This window comes from Strigops habroptila, chromosome Z (genome assembly GCF_004027225.2).
Source record: "Strigops habroptila isolate Jane chromosome Z, bStrHab1.2.pri, whole genome shotgun sequence".
Lineage (NCBI taxonomy): Eukaryota > Metazoa > Chordata > Aves > Psittaciformes > Psittacidae > Strigops > Strigops habroptila.
In genome coordinates this window covers 52,208,781-52,235,613 of record NC_044302.2, presented here as the reverse complement: position 1 = coordinate 52,235,613, position 26,833 = coordinate 52,208,781, and the positions used below count along the sequence as shown (strand labels likewise).

At 41.7% G+C, this 26,833-nt stretch overlaps 1 protein-coding gene across 8 annotated transcripts in view; it reads right to left on the bottom strand.

Annotated features, from left to right (window-relative positions):
- Nucleotides 1-26,833, bottom strand: part of ZNF462 (zinc finger protein 462) — a 94,233-nt gene that overhangs the window by 35,745 nt on the left and 31,655 nt on the right. For 3 of the 8 annotated variants that reach the window (XM_030512509.1, XM_030512511.1, XM_030512510.1), the window contains exons 2-7: nucleotides 17,433-17,684; nucleotides 11,363-16,845; nucleotides 10,336-10,500; nucleotides 8,438-8,712; nucleotides 5,174-5,292; nucleotides 859-1,050 (exon numbers count right to left, since the gene is read on the bottom strand). In XM_030512509.1, coding sequence (XP_030368369.1) covers nucleotides 859-1,050; nucleotides 5,174-5,292; nucleotides 8,438-8,712; nucleotides 10,336-10,500; nucleotides 11,363-16,845; nucleotides 17,433-17,652 — 6,454 coding nt within the window. In that variant the 5' untranslated portion in view covers nucleotides 17,653-17,684. The other 5 variants (XM_030512512.1, XM_030512513.1, XM_030512516.1 and 2 more) reach the window with 5 other exon arrangements.

Below are 26,833 nucleotides of genomic sequence, written 5' to 3'. Positions count from 1 at the left end.
ATCCCTCCCAGACATCTGCGGGTCTGAACCTTTTACCTATAGTCACCTACATTTTCCTCCTATGTCAATGCAACTCATCCAGGAAGGTTTTTTTTTCCCCAAAGACTAGCTCTTTTCTTAATTGGCAGAAAACGTCACCCAAAACATGTCTAATCAGTTACCACTTAAAAAGGCTTAAAGCTTGCTGTGATACCATCCAACACCTTTTCTATGAGTCTGTATTTTCACTATCAACAGTGTCCCTTCCTTCAGTTGTGTTCCAAGTATCTTCTGCATAACCCTCCAGCACAAAGAGATTAACAGCTTTCAAAGAGAGCATGGAAAAGAAAATGGTTCTGAGATTCTCCTTCCTGCAGATGCAGCTTAATATCTGAAGGCACTTTCGGTGTCCTCTGTAGCAAGGACAAGAAGAATGATTACTTTTACTATCATTACAGGTTCACATTTTAAGCTTAATCATGTGGTTTCACTGAAGTACTCTACTAACAAGATAAAGGGGTGTTTTTCAGGAGCATGGATGGAATTAGATGATCCCTTTCCCACTGGCTATCAATAGAAATTCTGCCTTTGAAAATTTTCTACAATTTAAATCTCTGCTAAGAAGCAAAGCCAGCACTGACATATTTCAAAGTCAACTGGTGACAGGACAAGTTGACAAGTAGTATCAACTCGTGAGGACCTAAACCAGGTCACTCCCTACAATATCATGTTTACTCTTGGTTTTGATGCAACTTCTCTATTTTCTGGATGATCAAATGAATCTGCCTTTTTGGCAAGCTGTCTGCTGTATTTTTTTTGCAATAAAAGTATTAAGTGGCACCTTAGACAATTAAATTCTTGGTTTGAGGCACCTCTTACCATTAGAGTCCTCCACTTCTTCAGCTGGAGTGTGGTTCTTGGAGGTGTGATGGGCGTGTGAGGCTGCAAGGTTGACAATGCGGGGTCTTGGTAGGGTCAGTGCTTTCCCATGCACTTTCAAGGAGTGCTCTTTCAGCTGGCTGATTGTCATGGTGGAAAATGAGCAGGAGGAACATTTGTAGGCATGTTCACCTGGGTGAGCGAAATACAGGCAAGTCATCAGCTCACAAAAGAAACAAAATGGGGCCCCCATACTTCTCTTACTGAACTTGGCAGTGAAACTCCCATGGATTCTTCAGCAAAAGACTGATCCCAAAGAGAACAAGCTATGCGCATTTCCTTGTTGGAACATTCTGGAGTACGTGGGTAGACACCTGCTTTGGACCAAAGTATTGCTTTCTGACAGCTGTAGATCCTTGTAAAGTGAGTGATGCCAAAAAACAGAGACCAGACTCTTAGCATGCCTGTGTTGCGTGGTATGAGAAGAAAACAGACTCTGGGATGAAAATGGAGTCACTTGACTATAGCATTTCCAATTTCTTTGGGAGCATAGCAACTAGAGGGAGTGAAGTCATCAGTTTCTGCATGCAGCACATCCAACGTCATAATTAATGAAGCAAGGAGGACACTCCAAAATGCTAACAAGGGTCCCTACGAAAAAATAAAAAAAAGCGGGGGGAGGGAGTGTCGGAATTTACATTTGGGAAGGTCGCATTTTCCTAATGAAAAACCTGATATTAAGCAGCAGTAATCTTCAAAGAACTGGTAATCAAGTCAAGGTTGGTTTACTACAAGAAGTAAACATGGCAATACCAAGAACAGTGAATATCTGTAAGGCTATGTGAAAGTGTGTTATGAAAAAGCACTAAAAGAAGTGAAAGAACAGAAGTAATGAACAGTAGTGAACTTAATTTTGAATACATTCCAAGCCAGAGACAGCGAACAAGAGGAAACAAATCCTGAGACAAGATTTGTTTTGCATTAAGCATGGAGGCAATTGGAACACCAAGTGAAACTGTCCCAACACAAACAATACGATATTATACAGGTGCCAAGTTATTGTTTTAGAAGTGCCACTTCCATGTACGAAAGTAACACTGGCCACGTATGAGTTGTACATAAAGTGCCAAAACTAATATAGGAGTGAAATATTCATGAGTAGTAACAGAAGAACAAGAGTTCTGGTAATGAATGAAGCAGAACATGTTTTCCATCTCTCAACAAATTCAACAAACAAGTTTCCCAAACAGCATTGTTTCTAGACACCGGAAAAAAGTGAACAAAAAGAGAATGTGAAAACACATGTATTGCAGCAAGTCAGAGTAAGCACACCTGAAAAGATTAGCAACCTAATAGCAATCCTTCATAAAAATAACTCCTGCCCCTTCTTCCAAAAAAACTATGCCAATCATGAGACAAAATACAATCTCTTAAAAACCTTCTTTTGATACATCTGAAAAAGTATAGGTCACATAATCTGAAATGATGAAACAAGAAATTGCTCCATGTTCTTTCAATGGCATTCATCACCTGCATATCAGTTATATATTAACTTTTTACAAATAGAACGAAAACCTTTTTTGTATATAACATAAACCAAGTTGCTTAATGGAACAGGATAACATAAGGACAAAAGAAACTCCAAAGTATAAGATACTCGTGAGATACAGATATAGACCTTCATAGTTTGTCCATACAAGAGAGTCCTGTACGACAGTAGGCATCAACCGTTAACTTTAAAGCACCACAAGACATTAGAGCAAACAGAGGATGGTTACATATTAAGCAGTCTAGACACAACTAATAAATATACCCACTATTCAGCTACAACAGTTTAGGTGGACATCGGCATGAAAGGATGTGTTTGATTGCAGAGGAAAGGCTACAGTTTGGCTTAACAGAAGCCTTCTGCACTTCTTTGACTGCTTCTTTGAAGCATTTCATAGAATGGTTAATATGCATACATATAAATAAACCTAAAAAAAAATGTATGCAGTGCGCCTCAACACCCAAAATGTACTCAAAGCATTATGTTCCAGATTACACAGAAACAGAGCAGGGCTCTGTCTTACAGTTATCCATTTGTGCATGCAGTGCATTCAGTGTCATTACTAATGAAGCAAGGACACTAGAAAATCCTAACAAAAGCCTTTCAAAAATATAATAAAAAAAAAAAAGGTAAAAAATTCAGATTAAAACAACAGGTAGCCCATTTGGAGATACTGTAAACTCTTCTGCTCCATGCCAAAGGAGATGGCACATACTTGATGAAAAACAAATGCCAGAAACACTGAGTAGTACCAGCTGTTAGGCAAGAACGCATTTTATAGTGTACTGAATTTTCATCCACCCTCAGAAAATAAGGGAAAGGCAGACTGAGTAAGGTACCTCAGGATTCTGGATTTTACTGAATTTTAAAGATCTCCAGGAGACTTCAGAAAAAACCTGATAATTAGATGATTGACGAGACCAATCACTGTGTTATTGAAAAACTGGGGAGTCTGAGGGAAGGTCTTCATGACATGTTTATTGAGTAGTATAGATTTCTGAAGGATTGATTCAAAACACAACAAAGCAAAGCTTTGCCTGAAAAACATACAAGCAACTTGTCTGTGATGTGAAATGGTAGAAACGGACTGAGGCAGAAACAGGCCATAAGCCTTTGGAAACTTTGTTACACAAGTAATTGTGCAAGCACTATCTAGAAAACCATTAAATTGTGTTCTTGCACATTGAGAAATATGGTCCTTTGAGGCATGTGCACTAACCAAGTTCAAGAGCATGAATTCATAATAAATAAATCAAAGACTTACACGAAGAGGAGTGTGAAGTAAATATTAGTTACATGCTAACTTTGACTCTAAAATCCTGAAAGGTTCAAACAAGGTAACACAAAGTAGCCCAATTCCACATTAGCATAAAGAAAACATTATCTTATGGTTGGGAAAGATAAAGAACCATGTCACCTCTGTACAGGATGTGGAACTGTAAACTGGAACTGCTGCATACAGTTGGATTTCCTAGAAGGGACAGAATGCCATGGCCCCAGTATGACAGGAGATTGGCAAAAATTAAGCTAATCCACAATACCCACCTAAGTACAGAAAAGGGTCCTGGCACAATCTCTGTGAAATCTGAAATCAATACAGGAAACAAAGTACAAGCGACCATCAATCCCTCCTACATTTTTGTAGATGAAAAGTGCCTTTGGATCAATGGTGACAACTACTTTTCTTTGTCTTCCCCCCCCAGCAGACAGACATAAATTCTCCTGCCTTTTCTCCCCATTTTCCCATCTTCCTTCTCCATCCCGAGTATATGACAAAATGTAAAAAAATAATAAAGAAAGGAACATACTTCTAGCCCTTTTGTCATCTGTTCTAGGAGTTTCTCCATGCAACATTTTAACAACTGGGCTAATTTTCAGGTGTTTAGATTGGTCAATATTCTATTATTTGCATCAGAGTGCATGTTTGGACTGTGGTTTGAAGGTTGATTTTTTTTTTTTTGTGCTTTTAACCACAAAGATGAAGTTGTGTCAGCTACATCTTTGTGGAGCCAGTGACTCAATCTTCTGATAACCTTTCAATTCATGATGCACGATGGTGCCAAGAGTCTAGGGCCATGGAATAAAGCTGAGGAAATTCCGAGTCTTGAACTTTTTAATTATCAAAGGTGCAACACTTTGAGATGACCTATCCTGTATGACACATCACCTTCCCGATTCCCGTTTAGCAGAAGTGTGTCTATTTGTCTTGCAATACAGAGATTTGCAAGACAAATTTCCATGTACGATAATGGAATCATGACATTCTCAGTCTGCTGCAGACAGACCTGACCCCCAAAGTTTGCAGTGTTTGGTTTTAACATGAAAGCTAGTGTAAAACTCTACCAAAACCAAGGTGCAATCCACAGTCCTTTCCCTAGAGTCGCCTAAAGCACGAACATAAAAACAAACATAGTGGAGTAAAGCTCACTACCAATCTGTTAAGACACCGATGGTATAAGCGGACTGATTAAATTCTTTTGGAAACAAGCCGAAATAATAATAAGAAAAAAACCACATTCATAGAAAACAGAAAAATTAAGTTCTTGAAGTACTCATCACTGTTTTAATTCTTGTCCTTCCAAAAACATTATCCAAACTGCCACTGATTCCAACAGGTGTGTAGGCTGGCCAATACTGACTTGACTTCAGAAAGCTTACCCAACTTTGGTGACAAAACACGTGGTTCAAATCAGCATCTCTGATCAGCAACAAGAATACATGGGCCATTTCAGCTGCTGCTCTGCAAAACTGAGAGATAAAACTTACCAGCATGAGCCTTGAGTATATGGGTTTTCAGGCGGCTATTGTAAGATGACTTGAATGGGCACAATTTGCAACGGAATGGCTTATGGTGTCCGTGATGGGTCTGCATATGACGATCCAGACTTGAAAAGAGAAACACAGAAAAGGGAAACACAAAAGAGTAAATAATTTCAACTATTCCTTCAGATGCAAAGCAAAACACTTAACAGCAGTAATAAATTAAATAAGAGGCAGGCCAGAGTCAACTATCATTTCTCATACTCTCTCTTAAAATTCAATAGGTCTGCTTACAGAATAAAATAGAATCTAATCTGAGGAAAAGGAGCAGAGCTGACACCAATTCTGGCATGCATAAAGCAAGACACTTAAATAAACTTATAGCACAAGATTAGTATAAATTAAATTGTACTTGATCCAGACTCAAAGGACCAGTTGAAGAAACAAGAAACAGACAAGAACAGTAAAAATGTCATTACAGAAATTTTCTCCTGGCAAATATTTTTGTAAAAATATGTCCCCTTTTGTCCTGTTGATGGGGTGAAGAGTATTTTTGACCAGCTTTAGTGAGGAAGCCTTCTTTGGGTTACAGCAGCAAAAGCAGATTAGAGATCATGCTCTGGGGAGGGTGCCAGCAGGCTGCAGTTAATGAGTTCCAGGATTAAAAGGTAGCAGAGTTTCAACAGAGGCAACAGTGTCGGAGATTCTGCAGGAATCTCAACAAGAGATGGAGAGGTGGCAAAGACCAGCCTCCACTTTCCTCAGGGAAAATGGAAGTTACCAACAGCCTGAACACTGGGGGGTGATCAGAACCTGCTCTCTCTCCACAGTTTCTTGTAACAGCTCAGTAAAGTTTGGAAGGGAAAGAAAGATGTTTTCCAAATTTTCTAAGAGAAGATCAAATTCATTCTGAGTGAGTCCTGCAGAGCTCTGCTGTTCCTACACTGTGGCTGACAGCCATGAATTCAGAGTCTCCAGGTGGCAGGCAGGTACTTGTAAACATTTCCAGCAGAGCCTCTTCTTTGAGATCTAGTCTTAGTTTGAGTCATCTTGTGCATGGTGATGGAACAAAAGCAGGAGAGATACAGCACAGTGGACGAGTGGCAGTTTGCCAAAACAACCCCCCACCTGACACCTTAATTCTAGATGTATTTCATGCATATTTCCTTTTATTTTCCCTAAATTGTCCTGTTCTTTTTTTACTGAATATCAACACATAGATCAAGTGGCAGTTGTTCCAGCCCTCTCACACTACACAAGATAGTTATGGGATCTTTAGTCCCACACTGACAAGAGTTTGAGCCAGAAAATACTTGTTTATGAGAGCTAACACTGAAGTCTGTGTATTCAAAGATCTGATGACAGAAAAATAATAAAAAAAATATTTTGCCGGTCCTCACAGGACCACTTCATACAAATACAATTTAATAGAAATCTGGGATGGGGTTTGTGGCAAGATCAGATGTACAGTTTTCTGAGATATATGAGATAAAAAGTCTCCTAAATAAGACACTGAACACTTGCAGTGAATACTTCAGAGAACAAACCCTGTTTTAAATAGATGAAAAAGCATGAGCTTACTCAAGAATTAAAGCAGAATGCCAAAGATGTATATAATACATATCAAGTTATTCTAAATATATACCTCTAGGTATTCTACACAATAATAATTAAAACTATATTCACATCCACATACTTTGTAAGAAAAATTCTTCCAAAGGCAGTTTTAGTCTTGGTCAGATTTGGGAGAACAGTGAGCTACTTAAACATTTGGTTTGGTTTCTTTCACAGACTTTACTTCCCAAAAGAGTAATTGCATCAGACACGAATGTAAGATATGAAGCAGATAACTTCAACAACAGTGGCAACACCTATTATTAAGTTAAGTTATACTTCCAGAGTTCTTCCCTGCAATCCTCACTTTCTGACTTACCCATCCTTCTACCTGTAGAACATGACTTTATTCACTTCCTAAGTAGGAAATACAGTGACTAGCGACCAAACTGCATGTAAGTCTGATTTTGGAAGCATTTACTAGGCAAATAGAAGGTTTTGTAAGCTACGTGAGGGAGGGACATCCTCCACTGTCAGACGTGCCAAAGCAGGGTGGGATACTCCCAGTAGCGCCAAGTCTTGCTCCAGTCCCTTTCTTACTGTTGGCTACTCAAACCCATGGTCCTTTCCAACAAGGTAGACCAAACTGGCATCAACTTGCAACGATGCTACAAAACCCAGCAGGAATCCTACTTTTTAACATAAAGAAAATGCTTTTTAAAATGCAAAAAATGTTTTTTATCATGCTTTTTATCATGCTTTCTCTCCCATATGCCTTTGGTTGCAACCCAGTGACATCTTCACCAAATTTAAGAATGCTACTGACAGTGCTATGAATGCCTACATCAAATGAGCACCTGGATCTCTCTTTTGTTAAAACAGTAAATAAGACGCTCTCTCCCCACAAAATTAGAGAAAACATATACCTGTGAGTCAGTCCAAAATGCTAATAGAACGTATTCCACAAACTCCATTTTGGGGGAGTATGCCATATATGTGATTATGATTTAAATAATTTTTAAAACTACCTAGCTTAAGGCAAAGCCAGTCTTGAGGAAACAAACCACAAAAACATGACCATTAATGATGACTATGTATTTTCCATGTGCTATATCAGACAAGGAAACAGCCTTAACGAGTCATTAGTATACCACACTGCTGTGAACTTGAAATATTCGTAGATTGGAATTGCACACCATAATTAAGAAATTTTTGTAAAAAATCTAATTTTAAGGTAAGTTTATGACAGTTACTTAATATTAGAAAAGAAAACTCAATCATCAAAGAGTTACAGTAGTTATAAACAAGGTAGTTATGTGCAGCAGAAGTTCCTTAAACATGAAAGATTAACAAGGAAAATACTTTCCTCTTCTTCTTAAAAGCTTGTTAAGTCTCATACATTTGACAAGGTTGCATAAGTGGTGGGCTTCACTGTCTGCCTACTGAAAGAGGTCTTACTCTTTTGCTTGGATGCTTTTACCCTACATGCAAAAAAAAAAAAAAAAATGGCTTAAATAAATTCAAGAAGATACAAAGATGCAACCTTTTATAAATAGCTGCTCATAATGGCCAAAGATTTTGCAGCATGGAAAATACCTAAATGCTGAGAAAAGTGTTGCTCAAGATCAAGTTGATTGCTCTCTTCTTCAGTGTCAACCTACAAAACAACAGTGCTAGTTTGTACTTCTTTTGAAAACAAAATTAAAAGCAACTTACTTGTGCCTGAAAGCAGAGACAAAGGAGCAGTACTGGCAGCTGTACTTGTCTTCCCGGGTAAACATGGCCAGAGCCAAGTGACTCCTCTCGTGAGATCGCAGACCCTGCATAGACATCAAAACCCGGTCACACTGGCTGCAGTGGTAGCCCCCAGGCCTGGTTTCATCTTCCAAGGATGCTCCAAATTCAGCTTCTGTAAACTCCATAATGCCAGGGTCTTTGGCTCCCTCAAAACCCTCCATCAAAGTTGTGTTTGAAGAATCTTCAGCTTCCTGCTAAAAAACACATACCCCCCCAAAGCCATCAATTCTCTCTCCCTTCTGCCCCTCAGTCTTTCCCATGTGTTCATTATAATGCCTAGGTTTCCCACTGCCTTATTTTTCTAAATATATCCCTACACAAACTCCACATCAATGGCTTTCTGGAAAAAGAAGACTTACTTTCGGGAGAGAAAAATGTTATTATATCTATTATATACACACATGCATATGTAAAAAAAAATCTCACTCCTTGATAAATTTGAGTCAGATAATGAAAAAATAAAATAAACTGAACCAACTTTCAATAGTCCTGATATGAATCTTCTAACCTTGAACAGATAAAGATTAGCAAGATAGAGAGCAAATTCATTTTAGTTTATTTTGCTCTAGCTTACAGTGTAGCTACTCTGCAGACTAATACTGTAGTCTAGTTTACAGTAGACTTTGTCCATCAGTGTCAAACAATAAAAAAGTCAGTACTCTAAGACACTTAAAGTGTCTCTTTAAAAATAAAAAGCAAATGGAACAAGCCTGGTTTTTACTGTTTTTCCTAACTTTCCTTTCCCTTTTCTAACCTGAGCATACATTTTCTTGGCAACTTTAACAGCCCACAAGAGTATTTCCATCATATTCTTTTGGCCTGGATTTCAGCTTTTGTACCCTACTGCAAAACTTCTATTTACTCAAAAGAATGTATTGACGCTATGTAAAATTCACTTGAGAAGCAAGGAGAAGAGTAAATGTTCTGCTGGAAGTGTCTGAATCTGTCAGTATACTGGGTAAGCTAAAGGAAGGTCAGTGACAGGGCAATGAAAAGTTTCTCAGGTAGGATAAGTCAGGTTATGAAGGACTTGGCTTCCTCACAACAAGCAGACGATGCTGCCAAAGAAGCACCTTTAGCCAGGCAGCAGGAGTCTTTGCCAAAAGCCCACTGCAGAATGAGCAGGAATATACAGCTAGTCCTGGCAGCCTTGCTGCACTTTCACTACCCCTGCCAATATCCTAGAAACCAGGCTGTGGAGAATGGCCTATCCTTGAGGTGTCCTAGAAGTCATCTCCTTCCACCGGGAGAAAGGAACAACACATGTACACCAGATCACCTGAAGAGGACCACTGGCTCAGCTGACCACCAAATGTTTTGTTTGGAGCCAGTGTGCAAATGCATATGCACAATTCCTCTTCTTATTTAAAACAACCCCCCCCACCACCCCACCCCCAAAAAAAAACCAAAACCAAAAAACACACAAAAAAAACCCAACCAAAAAAACCCCAAGCCGCCCTTTTAGGGTTTAACTAAGCACAAAAGTAGCCCAGAATAGATGAGAGAAAGAAAGAAAGCCTCCTGCTCATAAACCAAGTCTTTTGGTCATCAACGACATCAACTCCTTTGTGGCTGAGAAGAAATGAGAATTAAATAGTCTTCATTCCCCTGGATCAAGAGTGGAAAAAAGTTAAAACATCTTTAAATAAACCAAATGCACTTCAGAAACTTAGTGTTAGATTAAAACATCATGCTGAACTGGAATACCCAGTTCAAAATCCATTCAACTTCACGAGACATCTTCACAGGTTTTCAACAAGCCCTTTATTTTAACAGTGCAAGAAGTTCACCTTCAGTCTCCTTTTTACAATTCTTACCTTTACCGTAGCTGACACAGAAGAGACATTCCCATACTGGACATGCTTTCGGAGGTGATTACAGATGGCTCGAAGTGTTGGATGGACTTCCACACAGAATTTGCATTTGTAGCCAACCACCTTCCTCTCCTTAAGTTTTGAAACCTCTTCCAAGTGTCCAAAAGCCTGTTTGAGTACACAAGCATAAGTCACTGGACTATGCTTCGTTACCTCATTTTTAGGAACACAGGCCAGGTTTTACACCTGAAGGGAAACTACACGTAATGTACATATGTCCTGTTTTGCAGAACTGCAAAGGTTAGTTTTTGTTGACATCTTTAAATGCCTCCAGAATAAACATACAAGACATCTGTGCAGTTTCTGCCTAACAGTGGTTCTCCAGAAGACCATTCAGTTTGGCCTGAAACTGTGCTCTTCCATGACACCACAACTTCCCCAACAGCTCTGCAGAGCTTTTCCACAGCAAATATATTTCAAACTGAAGCAGAACGGGGTAAGCAGGCAGGAAAAAGAGCACAATTTGGTCCTCTGCTTGTGAGGCACCTGCCTAAATCTTCGGTCACCAGATAGATTCATATCATGTTAATACTGAGTGCTTAACCAGAGAAAGAACTGAGAAAGAGAGAAGATGGAGCAGGAAACTGATGCACTTTTCAGAAGCATGCTGAAGAGGGAGATGCGACATTTTGCAAAGAATTTGCAACAAAGTACACAGCAGCCTTGCCACAAAAGAACAAGTTAACTGTCACATACAGATGGCCTTCCAGAAGGCTGGGAAGAAAGAAAGAAGGTAAAGAAAATACTAAAGAAAGCAGTAGGAAGGAGCAGGGCAGAACCTAGGGAGATGTGGGCGATGGATGAGGAAATTAAAGCAGAATGTGTAATTGACTTATGGAGCTCACTAGCATGCTGAGTCATTCATTAGCCTGTGGTCATTTGGCTGTCAAAAAGAACATGCAAGCAGGCAGTAGTGGGCTCCCTGGCAGAGAGTTGGGAGCAGGGAAAGAGACCAGACACAGATCCTTACCCTTTCTTGTTTGAAATCTGCAAAAGCACCATCTGCATATTTCTGCTTGCTCAACAGCTGCTTCCTCCTTTCCTGACGTTTGGCACGCTTCTGGAATTCCTCGTTGTGACCATTCAAGTGTGCGGTCAGCTCTGCCGTGCTATGCAACTTCATATCACAGTGCTTGCACTGGTAGACAGGGTTCTGGGAGCGTGTGCCACTTCCCAGTATGGTAAAGTCCCTCTTCAAATCCTTGCTGTGGTGGTCGGTGTAATGCATGCACAGCAACTCTGCTGTGCTGAAGGATAGCTTGAAACATTTTATGCACCTAAAGGGAAGCCACTCAATTTCCTGGGCCTCAGTCTCCACCTCCGGCTTTTCAAAGTCACTCCTCTCCTCAACTGGGGTTGGCTTTTCATGCTCATCGGCATAGACAGCCGTGAAGTAACCCCCCAGCTTGCTCGCGTGCTGCTTCTTAGGGAAGACACCAGGGTGACGCTTCATGTAGTGGGAGACAATACCTTTTTTGCTGAAGGACTGAAAGGAACAAAGCGAGCATTTCTTCTTCTCTACAGCCCTCCTCAGCTCCTCACTTAACTGAGGAGTGTCATCCTTGGGAGGAGATGGAATGATCACTTTATTGGGTTTGTCGCTAACCGTCCTGGAGGCTGCTAAGCAGTGAGTGTAGTAAGCATCAATGTCATGTCTTTTCTGGTAGTGTGCCGCAAGCCCTTTGCGGATAGGGTTGGTGTATGAACATAAGGCACATTTGAAGAGGTTGTTTTTGCCCTCTGGCTGCGCCCGGACATTGTTATGTTTAATGCGGTAGTGCCTAGCTATCCCCTTTCTGGTGGAACAGAAGTATTTGCAGAGCTGACACCGGAAAACTGTGTGAGACACCAAATGAGAACTGGAGAAATGAGGTCCTGACATAGATACTTCTCCAAGATCCTCAGCAGCAATTTCTGGTGAGGCCTTGATTTCAGTCACCAGATCTGGCTCCACTGAAGCAGACACCTTTGGTGGTGACTGGGCAAAAACATCAAACTCAGGTTGATTGTGATATTTCTCATAATGAATTTTCAGCTTCTCAAGTGTTCCATGGGTGTAAGGGCAGAGTTTGCAACGATAAGCACCATAGCCTTGCTTGAAAATCCTACTTGTCTCTTCCACATCATTCTGAGCAATATCAGTTGACTGCTCCACATCATGCACAAAGTCTTCAGCAGTGACCTTTATTGATGGATGTCGTTTCTGGTAGTGTGTGAGAACGCCATGAATACGTGTATTGATGTATGGGCAATGTCTGCATTTATATACAGCCCCTGGGTTAATATCTATATCCTGAGCAAAGTCCGCAGCTTTCACTTTCATGCCAGGATGCTTTTTGCCATAATGTGTCAGGAGGCCATGCAAGTTGTTGTACTCAGACTGGCAAACTGTACACTGATACGGAGTGGAGGAGATGGCAGGGTTTGCAGAAGCCAGCTGCACAGTTTTTTCCTGGGAAAGGCTGGGATCCTCTACACACTCTGCATCCTGATCCATTTGTGATGTTATCTGGTCTTCAGCATCCATCCCGACCCCAGCTTCATCGGGCTGTGGGATGCATTTCTCTGCAGCATCTTTCTCCTTAATGATATCCAACAACACAGATTCATCTCCATTCATGGCCCAAGGGTGAAATGCTTGGTAGTGATTAGTAATATCCCAAATGGAAGATGCTTCAAAAATGCAGTCTCTGCATTTATAGGTCTTTATCTCCATTGGCATCACTAGAGCAGGAGGGGAAGGATCAGGACCTGCCCAGAGTTTAGTTGCCATATACGTATAGTCAACATAATGCTCGGGATGTCTCCTCTGGTAATGCACAAGTAAACCACTTGGCTCTGTGTGTGAATAAATGCACCATTCACAGTGATAACCAGCTTCTATCAAGCCATCCAAAAATGCCCACCTCAGAATGGATGTGACTGTGGCCTTCAGAGTCGGGTGGTCTTTCTTAATATGCTTCCTCAATGCATAGAAGTAAGGTGTTGTATAGCTACACTGCCTGCACTTGAGGGCTCTCAGCTTTGACTTGTCCCGTTCGGTGCTGGAGGTGTGAGCAGGCAGGCTGCCAGGCGATTTCTTCTGGCTGCGATCGCAAAGGCTTCTAATGGTGGCTGTATGCTGCCTAATCACATCTGCGTTAGCTTTGAAGTCCCGGTGCTTCTTTTGGTAATGAATGAGCACGCCTTTCACTGTCCGATTTCCATAATCACAGTGTTGGCAGAAGAACATTTCATTCTCAGGAGGATTCACAGATGTCTCAGTTCCACCTCGGCTCAACTGCTGCACTGACATTGGTGGCCTCTGAATACCAGGTGGCAATTCACCAGCCCTCATCATGGCTGCAGTGGGGGGTGCCTGCCTGATATATTTGGCAGTGACCTTTATCTCTGGGTGCCTTTTCTGGTAGTGGACAAGCACCCCTACAACTGAACGGTTGCTGTATGAACAGTGTTTGCAATAGTAGAGTTCAGTAGAGAGGTCCGGGGGTGGTGGTGGTGGAGGTGGAGAACCCAAGTTGGACAATTTTGGGGAAATAGGTGTTCCTAACTCAAAAGACATCTGAGCCAGGGCAGAGCCCCTCTCAACAGAGACTACACGCATAGTCTTCTGAATTCTGAAATATGATGCTTTTTCTTCAGGGTGCTTTTTCTGGTAATGCACCAGAACTGAATGCATGTTAGGGCTTGCAAATGAACACACGTCACAGTCATAAACAACCACACTATTGACTGAAAGTTCCTTCTGATTTTCACATTCAGGACTAAAACTCTTGGCAGCACTTTTGTTAAAACCAGCTGGCACACCAGCTCCGCGAGCCACGGGGGTGGAAGTTGCCATAGTTTTTGGAGCAGAATTCAAGATCTCTCTCAGCGTCTGAGACTCTGTGTTCAACCCTTCTTGCTGCTCAACAACATAGCTTGAAAATATCATTGCATTGTTAATTTTCACTGTGGGATGCATTCTTTGGTAATGTGGCATCAGGCTTCTAACATTCGGGCTTGTATAAGAGCAGAAGCGGCAGCGGTAGATCAGATCAGAATGATCAAAGTTCAGTACATTCATAGCTTCAGGATGATGCTCTCCATAATGCTGCTGCAGGTCTTCAAAATTTGTGTAGTCAATGTAGCACTCAAGACACCGGTATACTGCGCTGTGATCATTGGGATCCAGGATATATCTAAAGCTGAATTTAATATAGGGATGCATTCGCTGGTAGTGGGTGCTAACACTCCTGGCAGATTTGTTGCTGAAATCACAGTGCTTACAATAGTAAAGTCTGCCAGAGTCATTAAACTCTGAATTCTCATTGTTCTGATCGGTACCATATATGTTCGACTGGCTCCCCAGAACAGAGGCATTTGGGCTCTGATGGTCCTTCATGCTGACAGAAGAGTAATAGTCTTCCTCGTCTTCAGATAAAGTGAGCTCGATCTCCGCTCCATTGGTGGAATTGTAGTCATGCTGCATGGTTCTGAAGTTTGTTTCCTTCTGGGAATCATTAGCCTCTCTGCCCCACATTTGTTGGGGTGCATAAGAACTGGAAACATCTATCATTGGTTCTGTTTGCTCTTCTTCTCTGTCTAACTCCACTTCTATCTCCACCTCATTGTCCTCCTCCTCTTCCTCATCATCCTCCACATTAATCACAGCATCTTCTTGCTGTTTGTTTTGGCTGATTTTGCTCTGCAGGTTGCTTGCTATTTCATCAATTCTAGTTCTCTTTTTCACTGGCGAGAGATCTAAAGGGAAGTCATTTGACACTTTCCGAGGAGCTTTCGCCACAAAGTTATTTTTAGATGAGAGCCCAAGGATGGAGGTCTGGCTCTTTTTTACTGTGCTGGCAGAGGGGTGAGCATCTGCCTCACTTTCTTGTGGTGTGTTTGATGGTGGCCCATCATATTTTGGCAAGTTGTCACAGAATGAATGCTTGTGCTGCTGATGAACTCTGAGGCCTTTCAAAGTCGTGGTGGAATAGTTGCACATTGTGCACTTGTATGGATGCTGTGAATGAGGCTGGGGTGATTGCTGCTGTTGCTGTTGCTGCTGTGGCTGCACTGGTTCTATCATCCCAGATGACTTCCTGCCATTTATATTTCCACTCTCGTAAGACACCGTGCTGTCGTTCAAAGAAGAGGCGATGCTTTCAGTCTGAGAGTTCATAGTGTCCCAGTCTGATGTTGTTCCTGTGTGACATTGCTTGTGGGCACCAAGCTTTAATGAACTCTTGCAGGTGAAAGGGCATTCATCACACTTGTACACAGCTGTCTTACCAGACAGGTGTATGTTCTCAATGTGACGGGAAATGCTTCTGCGGTGCATCGTCAGAAAAGGGCAAAAAGGACACTGAAACCTGTTCATATACCTTCTAAAGGGAATTCCCTTTGTTTCCAATAGTTTATTGCCATCAGATCCCATCAGCTGCTCTGCAGACATTCCTGAGTTCTGGTGATCCATGGAATTCAATCCATTCTCACTGTCCATTTCATTTAGCTCTTCATCTGAGCTGGAGTCATTTAGCATACTGCTTGTTTCCAGGTCAGCAGAAGAATTTGTCATATCAGCAATTCCATAGCGGGATCTGTCAGACAAATTAACCATGCCCGAGTTGTGAGGTGACTTAGGCTTCATTTGAGGGTAAGACACAGAAGAAAACTTGGAAGATGTAGAAGAGTTGGGCCTGATAAGGGAATTGCCCATAGAGCTCCTGAAGTTTGAGACATTAGCATTTGACATCTCACGTCCTGTTGTATTCATGGACATATAATTAGAGTTTGGAGAGGCATTCTGGGCACTCTTACTCTGTACATCAGGTGCACTGGTTCCATCTTGTTGCTGCCTCAGGCTTGACAGTATTTTTACCATGCTACGGTGCTTCTTCATCATGTGGTCACACCAGCGCTCCCTTCGAGGTGTCTGGTAGCTGCACCATTCACAACAAAAGTTGCCCCTAGACTTTGTCAGGGGCTTGACCATGGATTCCAAAATGCTCCGCTCCACCACCTCTGCAGGCAGCTCCTTGCAGGGTTCCTGCACTGGCACAGAAGCAGATGTTGATTCAGACACAGCAGCAGCAGCAGTAGGAGGAGTTGAAGTCTCTTTCAGGTTGTTTTTGTGATACATTTTCTGGTGTTTAATAATCCTTGCGCGCCTGGGTGACTTGTAGGTGCAGAACTGGCAACTGAAAACTTTGCCAAACCCTTCATGCATCATGATGCTGTAATTTAGGGAACTAGCTGTTGGTGGCCCCACTGAGGTCCCCCCAGCCTGTGCTCCATGAACCTTGCGTGTGTGCTCTATGAGGAGATTTTTGGAACGAAAGTAACGCACACAGAACTTGCACTGGAAAAACTTGTTGGTTGGTTTAGGATTTGGAGCCACATGCTGACCATAATAAGCCTGGCTCTGGCTATAGTAACTTCCAGTCCCCATTTGACTTGCTGCATTTTGCCCTAAAATGAGAATTAAGGCATGTATGTTAATAAAGTAAACCAAATAAAAAGGCTTCTTCTCCACCCACCCTGTATGCATAAGAATGCAACCACATCCTCATAGATAATAATCACAGTAGGATTCTCTCACTTACTTACGGTGAGATCTACATATCTGGCAATGATCATAAAAATTACTGTTATGCATAATTTGTACACATATATGACTGTGGTATACAGTTTGCAATAATTTCCAAAGCAATCTTCTTGGGAAAAAAAATAAACCTAGTACACTAATAAAGTTGAAAATTTTGAGGTGGTTCATGGTAATGAAGAACAACCCAAAAATCTGAAAACAAAAAGCAGTATTAAGAACTACATGAAAAGCAGCTGGGACATAAAACCATCCTCCATGCTTCCATTTATAGAAAATCCATGGTCAGAACCAATATGGCTCTGAAGCTAGACATCTGCTTTGCTGATGTAGCAATAAAGATAACATGAGTTTTTCAAACTAAACTAAAACATACTGACATAAGACACATGTAAAATACGGAGTTAGAGTTGAGATCTTAAGAGTTGAGGTCAGTCTTAGAGTTGAGACTCACCTGCTATCTCATCTGCAATTGTAAATTCATCCTTTACAGAAGAAAATTCGACCTCAGTCTGGTTGCTAGCGTTCATGGAACCAGACCTTGGCTGGCTAGGACTTTCCTCAGAGACATCTGTTGGCTGCAGAAAGGCAGTGTGAACATCCTGAATGTGAGCTTTTAGGTCTTCATAAGATGGAGCTCGAAAATCGCAGCCATCACACTGCAGCACCTCCATGGTTCAGGGATGATCTTTTACATTAGAAAATTCTGCAAGAAAAACAAGGAAAGAAGAAAATAAGGAGACATAGTCTACACCAATGCTATCGCAACAAATCCTGAAAACAGGTAATACCAGATTTGTGATGACTCCGTAATTTCCAGAGATTCCACAAATACTGTGTTGTAAAACTCAACCTTTGATTATCATATTAAAAGACATAAATTCAGATTCACATGAAGTCCTATCTAGGTAGCTCACAAGTTGCTCACTCAACTTTCTGACAAGAGACTATTGATTTAATGGTCTTTGCCCCCTTGGCTTTTCCATTACAGAGGATATGACTGTTGTTCAGAATTTTGCCTCTTTTAAGACCATAGCCCATATGCTAGAGAAAGAGCCCATTACTCCCAGCCATGCACTGAAATTTACAATCTTATGAGACCAACTCTAACCTTCCTGGAAGTTGCCAAGTCCTTCCTGGTTCACCACCACAGAGCAAAAGCCTTTACAGGAAGAAACGTGCCTTTCTTCTCAACATCCTATCAGTCCTGATGTTGGTGGAAAACCTAGACATAACTGCAAGGTGAGATGCAGCTACACGAGCCCAAGGTAGAATGCTTCGCTCTGCCCTACTTCCACCAAGCTTTGTAGAGGCATCTCCATTCGTTGTTAAATGTCTACAATTTCATTTTAGTTTATTCTGCGGAAATGAGCTTTGCAGTCTGGGGGACGGAGAAGGTTGAAGGAAGAAAAGGACAGCAATAAGAACAGGAATGCTGAAAAAGTACAAAGAAAACAGGAGTTCCAAAGACTCAAGAGACATCATGACTTCCTTGATTTATCCCACAGCCTTGCATACCTTGAAGAACAATGCAACGTAAGATATGGTAACACGAAGTGTGGTGGTTCAGCTTGTGACCAATGTATGTTTATGCACTGCCATGAAGGAAAGTAAAAGTACAAGCAAGACAAAAGACTTTGACACTGCTACACTGTGCAGTATTTAGGCATGACAGCCACCTTCCTATGTTAATACAAGAATTATTTCTTCAAGCTTCCATGTGCTGGGAAAGGATGACAAACTGAACATTCAGATGTCCAAGACAAAAGGGCAACCTAAAACACCAAAGAATTCCACGTGTTTATTGTATGTGGAGTGTGAAGCTACTTCCACAGCAAGGAAAATGCTCCAAAACATTAGGCCACCGAAATGAGACAGGGTAATACATCAGGATTTTTATATGAAAGAATGCTTCTTCAGATAGCCTGCTAAAATAAACTTCTAGCAGGTCAAATTCTGGACAGTTTGAGCACAGAGGCTCTCCACATATTTACCTACATGACTTTGCAGGCTGCACTGTGTCCTGTCTCTCCCTCCACTCCCTCCCACCACCAATCAGGAAAATGAACGCTGCAGAAGCTTCTTTTCAGCTAACAAAGTTAGAACAATCGAGATACTCCAGCTTTTATGTGCAAGCACCAGACCAAATTGTGTGGAAGAGGTTGCTATCTGCTCTGGATCAAATTACAGCAGTGAGTGAAGCCCCACCCCACGTCTCCTTTAGCACAGTCCATTAGACCTGAAAACAAATTTTTCCATGGAGCAGACGACTCCTGCATTTAGAGCACTTCACAGAAAAGCAGATCATCCAGTTTTCACTACCCATCCCCCAAGCTTAGTCCTTTCATCTCAGCCAAACAAGCCACAGCTCTGCTGAATGTGTTTATCACACTTTCAAGAGATATGAGCCCCTGCGTCACTGAAGCTTTAAGACTCACTAAGCTGCCCTAGTCCTCTGAGCTTTGGGAGCAGCCATTTTAGCTCAGACAACTCCTGCACTCCGAGGCTCAGAGCTTCTCGCCTGTGCACAACATGGCCTCACTCATCTCAGCTTCATCTCAAGCACCAGCCCTTTTCTCCCCGCCCCCCCCCCCCCCCGCCTTCTCCTCCTCCTCCATGGGTGATGCTTGAAAAATCAGCATCCCTAGAACACGCCTCCCCTTCTCTTGCATGACTTGTCCCCCAAATCATGTCCCCCTGCACTGCCCAAGCAGCACCTTCTTTCCCTGAGCAGATCGCCTATAACCATCTCCTAGGGTTGGTTCCCCTGTCCCATGGATGACAAATGTGATGGTTTGTTCCAGAAACAATGCATTACAGCATTAAAACACTAGTCCAAGCTGTCCTACAGACAGAGGCAACACACAGCTGAGCTTCCCAGAAGGTGAGGAGGGGCGAGAGGCAGGCGGGGGGCCTCCCGCCTGCCCTGTCTCTGGAGAGCTCTCCTGCTTGGCGCAGAAGACACACCACCCCACTCCCCTGCCAGATTCCAAAGTCTAATGACCTTTGTTAATCACTAGCCAGCCTGTCTGCATCAGCAAACCCTGCCAGCAGACACACCCTTCACACAAAGGCTGTAGCTATGCCTTTTAAGAGAGGTTCTCTGAAAGCGCCATTGTGTAGAAGAGAGGAAAAACAACACACACACACACACAAATCTGCTCTTCCCCCCTTACATCCCCCCCCCGGAAAACTTTAGACCCTTTAGAAACACCACCGCAAAATGCTTTCAGCCCTGTCTCTTTTGGAAACTTCAGGCCAGCTTACGAAGTAGGAAACCAGGAGGGAGAGCAAACCTGAGGTTCTGAACAAAGATAATCTTGGCAGCTTCAAGAGCTGAAACCCACCCCCATCACCATCTCCAGCAGCCGTGATACACTGATGCTTGGAGAAGGTATGTCAAAGATGCTGGTCGCTGTCCAGACAACCTTAAACCAACAGTACCCTTCTGCTACAAAGCAGAAGGAAGAGTTCAAAGAGCATTAATAGATGCTGATTACAAAAACTGACGGAGACTTTGTAATGGGTTCCAGCTTGAATCTCAGCAAGGTCTGTATCACAAAGGCAGCAGTAAGTCAGAGAAGAGGTTAGTCTTACTGCAGCTATGAGGAACGAACATCAGGTACAGCTGAATGGACTTCAATTATATGTTTTCACCATGCATTACACTGGAAACAGGATGAAGCATTCCGTAAAGAATTCTGCTTTACCATTTCCACTTTTTTTTTTTTTTTAATTCAGGCATTGCACAAAGGTGGAAAAAGGCAAACTGTTATTTTGAGCTCCTATATATATTAAAAAAGAAAAAAAACAACCAACCAACCAAACAAACAAAAAATCCCACCAATCAACCACACAAAACCCCTGAAACACAATGCGTGTCTTTCTTCTTTTTGGTCTGCATGGTACACAAAACAAAAGACACCCACCTACCCAGCAGGAAAGAGCATTTCAAGTGCAGATGTTGACACACTGGCAAGAAACACATCCCAAGCAAAGAAGAGTACACAATTTGCACGTTTCCATCATGACCAGCTAAGACAGCACATTCCATAATCCTTTAAACTTTCAAAGAGCACAATAAGAAAATTTAGAGGAGAATGGAGGTGGAATGAGAGAGGAGTTACCAAATCCCTAACTCAACACCAGGACAGGAAGTCTGGGGAAAAAAAAAACCACCAAAACACTAAACACAACCACCATGAAATGAATCCATAAATCCCACAAGCTCTCTAACATACTCGCAATCAATCTCTTGAGACCACATTGCCTACAGATAAACACCCTTCTAAAACACCCTTACTAATCGGATGCTAACCTCACCAAACAGATTATTAAAATGCTATTGTCTGACTAATTTGCATTTACAACCTCTTCTTAAAAGATATGGTTTTCATGTTTAATATGGAAGTATTCTTGTTTTTCTTTGAGCAGAAAGCTTCCAAAACACTGAGTAAAAGAGATCCTCAAAGCCACAGTTTTAAAGACCCAAGGTGAAGTCTTGTACTGTCTTTGACATCCTCCTCTACACTCATAAATGCGTAAGAACATCAGATACACAGTTGCATTAGACTTCTAGGTTTTTAAAAATCCAGAAGATAATTGTGCTTGTTTAACAACAGTCATTACAGAACTTGGCAGCAGCCAAAGTAGTACAAATCATTACGTTTAAGTTTGATTTTAAAGCTTCAAAATGCAAAATTAATTGTCAAGCCCAAGGCACTGACCTCAGAATTGAGCTTCTGTGGTTTGACTACCCATCCATTATATTTTGAGATGGAGTCAACGGAGCTTCTAGAAGTTAAGAATATGCACACGCACAACCACAACTGAAAAAGTCAGTCAGACCACACACACTATGTGAACTTCCAGTTTAGTGACAGTTTAAAACAAAGAAATCTCTCACTCTGAAAGCCTTCCTCTGGTCACATGATCAGGGGCATCCTCACCCCTACCTCATACACAGAGCCTGTGCACACAGCTTTCATTTTACTCTGTGCCAAGGTGGAGTTGAAAGAAGCTTCTTCACCAAGAGTTATCAAGCACTGGAACAGGCTGCCCAGGGAAGTGGTTGAATCACCATACCTGGAGGCATTTAAAAGATGCGGTGTAGATATGGCAGTTAGGCACATGGTTAGTGGTGGACTTGGCAGTGGTTAGGTTTATGGTTGGACTCAATGGTCTTAAAGGTCTTTTCCAACAGAAATGATTCTATGATTGCATGACTCTGTGATGTTACACACCCTATCACACCAGCAGAAACACTGCCAAGTCCCCTTCTGCTGGACAAAGTCCCCCTGGAGATGCAGCATGTGTCAGGCCCCTGAGGGCACCCACAGGCCTTGCTCTTCCTGAACAGCCCTCCTGGGGCTCCCCCACAGTCCAGGACACCATTTCACCCCCTTGGCACCATCAGGCCCAACCCAGCACTGCCAGCCTGACCAGGGCTGTGCTGAGCCAGATTCACGGCCTGGATGGTCCTCAGGGAGGTTCCCAATGCCAGGGGCTGAAGCTGCCCCTGGGCCTGCCCTGCTCTCTGCAGGGGCTGTGGGATGGGCCCGGGCTGCCAGGCGCAGACCTCCCTCTTCATGGGGAGCCTGGGCAGCTCCCACACAGTATGTTGGGTCAAAGCAGATCAGCATGAACAAAATATCTCTTCAGAGGCTGGTATCATGCACCACAGTCATCTTTATCCTTCAAAATATGCAGGAAGCTTCCCTGTTGGTCTAGTCTCCCCAGTATCCTTTTCTTGCTGTTGGAGATCAACCTACCAGAAATGTAGGTTGTAATTACCAAATGTTTGGTAATTACCAAGCCCTATTGCAATTCGATTCACAAGCAACTCATTACAGTTATGTGAAGTTTTCAAAATTCCCATGAGTAACACCACAGGCATTTTTCCCTGCCAGAGAAACCTGAGGTTTACAGGACAGCAGTGCCAACAGCTGTGGTGAGGACCTTCCAGACATGTCACCTGGGCTTCTGACCAGGTTCAGCTCATATATGACAGAGCTGCTGCCCTGATGTCCTTGCGTTTAGGGTTGTTTCACTTTTTCTTTTTAAACGCTTTTTATAACATAAGATCACAACACGGAAAACAAGGACTAAACAATCAAAATAATCAGTAAAATCGCAGAAGCAGTGCAAAAATTTGTACGTTTTGAGAAACTGGAAACCTGATGGCTATTCTAACTGGAGGAAGCCAGCCTCATCTTTCATTTATGAAAAAAAGCTTAATTAATGAGGAATTCAAAGAATAAATTCAACTCTCAACTACAGTCAGGCAAACCTACTCAACTTTAGGTCTTTTTCAATGACCAAATTCCAGTCAAGCTATTGGGAATCTTGGTCCTCTGAGGGTTGTCTTTGGAGTTACTCCTCCAAGGTGGTATCAAAACAAACTAAAACAAAATACCTTTTTTTTTTTTTTTTCCACTTTTCATTTTAATTTCATAGAACTGGATTTTGGTAGAACTCCATGGGTTGAGTGGCAACTGTGCAGTCCAATATACTTACTTTGTGGTTCGTATTTTCATGGAGAGGACCTGTGGTAAAATGTTATCAACAGTTACAGCTTTTATTATTAAGATCCCCATATTAATGTCCAGTTTTGGATCATTTATTATATTTTGATACTCAACAGTTATGCCCATGCTGATATCTGTTATCCTGTCACCCATTTCTTCCAGTAAATATTTCTGTTGACCTACATGGAAATATGCATTACAATATAGGATATTTTCAGGAAAGAATGTGTATTAGAAATTTTTTGCAACTCAACAGTAAAAACAATGATCTAAATAGAGCAAAAGCAGACACGTTTTTTTCCAGCCATCTGACAGTCTGAACCCAAAGTGGACTCCAAGTCTGATTCCACAAAAGGAGGTCTTCCTAGTACACATTCATTGTACATTACATTCCAAACTTCCCAGAAATGTTCCAGTCACAGGCAACAGGACAACCAACTTTCTTGATCCCTATACAGTTACTATTTACTTATGCTCCTGAATACATGCATTCATTTAACATACCTGATACCATACTATGCATCACTGTAAAGTACCACCTAGCTAGCAAAATCTTCTACATTTTAAAGGCAATATAAAGCACATTACCCTTAAAGCTTGTGGAAGAGAGGCTACAAGAGGCATAGATGGGATTTTCAGTTCAAGAGAATAAGGATTCACAGAACCTCTGGTTATTTTTCTTTTGGGGAACTTAATACAAAAACACATAAGTGCCCTGAAATGAGTCCAAATGATGAATACTGTATCAGCTCAATTGGTTCTCCAAGACAATGACTTTTCAAAAAATGGAAAAAAACCCAACCAAAAAGTAAAACTGCAACAAACTCACAACTCCTCCACCTCCCCAAACAAACAAACAAAACAAATAAACCAAAACAAAACCAACCCCTTCCCCAAAATAAGAAACAAACAAAAAGAAAACAAACATGGTTACTGAAGATAAATGCATGATAGCCATCTCACTGTAAGACCCTAGCAGAAAAAAACACAGACTTTACAAGAAGTATGAAAGAAGGGAGGTTCACAGATAAGAGCACGTCATATTCTGAGAGCTACCTTGAGGAAACGACTGCAGTCCCCATTCTCAAGCAAACTATAATAGTTGTCTCACTGCGGAAAACGCAAACTTACTAGCAAGGAAGACAAAAGTCCAAGGTAGAATACTTGATCTTACACCCAAGTGTTATTTCCAAGGAAATCAAATCAACAAAGACAATTCAGATATAAGTAACCAAACTACAAAGAGCATCAGGCTGGGGCTTTACTGATTCAAGCAACCTAAATGCTGATCACTCTTTTTCCAGTTCTCACAAATTATGTCTTGTCTCTTTCTTTGGGCTTCTGGTATCTTTAAAAAAAAAAAAAAAAAACCAAAAAACAAAAACAAACAAACACCAAAACACAAAGAGATTATCTAAATGCCTAAAGGATACTTTCAAACTTCAAACTTTTAAAATAAAACCGGGGGGGGGGGGGGGAGGGCGGGGGAAGGCACCAAAGCACCGCAACTTAATTAGAACACAAATTGAGAATGTCATACAAAGTATGATTCTGACATTTTTTTGTCTTTCCTTCCCAAAGGTTAGTTGTGAGGCATTGCATGGTACAAAGCACGGGCAACTGACTCTTAGAATAAATAACTTCATCTATGAGAAGGCTCTCGAATATTAAATACTCTTGCTCCAAGCAAGACTAGGATGGGGTTTTCAGAACTTCTGAATTACTTTCATGGCAAGTTATTAATCCCTACAGAAATCAAAAAGACACTAAATATATGTGAGAATCTGAACAAGTAAGTGGTCAGAGTAAGACTTTTTCTCATATTAAGTGTGTCAGGTATTTAATTTAATGCACAAAAGTAGTTGTAGAGGTGCAAATACAGACATACAGACAATTTTGCCAAGTTTTCCTGTAGTTCACCAGAGTTAAGGAACAGAATACTGCCTTGGCCATGTGTAAGAAGATGAAACAATAATTTTACTACAAAGGGGGGAATTTTGATTAGATCTGCCCCCATTTTTACAGAATAAACTTAGTTTCCTTTCCTACCAGAAGGTGAAGAAGAGGAAGAAATCACAGATAAAAAGCATTAAATCATTTTCCAAGTCAAAACACCTTCAAAGAAAATATGTTTAAATCTTCCCTGGATTTAAGAAGAGTATGTTACAGCATAGGGCAAAACTCTAGAGTAGAAACGTGGTTTCCCTCTTGGTTCCCATACTACATAGTCACATGAAATGCGCCACGTTATTCACCTCACTGACACAACTCAACCTGTCAACACCCTTCGGCATAGACATACATGTTCAAGAGGCAAGTGGGCTGATCCAACCTCGGAAAACAGATATCAGAGCCAAGTAACTTTGCTTTTGTACCCTGCTCCTTAGTGCTCCCCATATGGCATAATGCAACTGAAAGCAGTGGGTCTGAGATTTCTAATTTCCAGCCAAAAGCGTTTTATTAATCACCTCAAGAAATCCAGTTTCTGCTAGTTAAGAGAAGTGCACTCCCTCGTGTACATGGACTTGGGAAAGGAGGATGTCAGTAGGTGGTGCTGAAGAACACGACTGCACTCTGCCTGGGTGCTCCAGAAACAACACAATTCCTTCTCATGCATTGCAAATAACATCTTCTGGAAGCTCTTTACACAAAGGATGCATTACCAGCCTCACCCTCGAAGGAGCAGGGGGAGGAGCAAGCTCCTCAGCCTGGCATAATTCCAGAAAAGATCTCTTTCTTGCCAAGAAAAGATCTCTTTCTTGCTGTTATAAAGGGAGTCCTGCCAGTAGCAAATCGGGTATGACAAACTCAACCACATACCCTACTAGACCATGAACTGAAGTGGGAAAGAACAAAGCTGTGACTGAAGATAGGAAAGGTTATGTCCTGATGGCCATCTGCCCTTAAAACAGACAGTGCCTTTAGATAGTCTTACCTTCAGAAGTAATCTACTCAGATGTACATGATCCATTCCACTTGCAGTGCTGTAGCTGGTGAATTGCAAAGATGCTCAAGAGAAGACCAATGTTAGTTTGCAAGGAGCACTGTGTTTTTGCAGAGGCTAAATACAGCTTATAAACTGGTGACAGAGCTAAACCATGGCGACCCGTAAACTGCTGAAATATTTTAGGGACAACAGAATTTTGATCTTAGGAGATCTGAGATTACACCAGTCAACACAGCTAGTTTAAAATGCAGGCAGGGATTCCCAGTGTAGTCACAGAGGTGGAAATCAAGTCACTAGCACTCAGAAACCACAAATATCAAGCCCCTAGTTTGGTAGACTTTCAAGATTCTCTAAGTAAGAGAAATTCACTGGGTGGTTGAG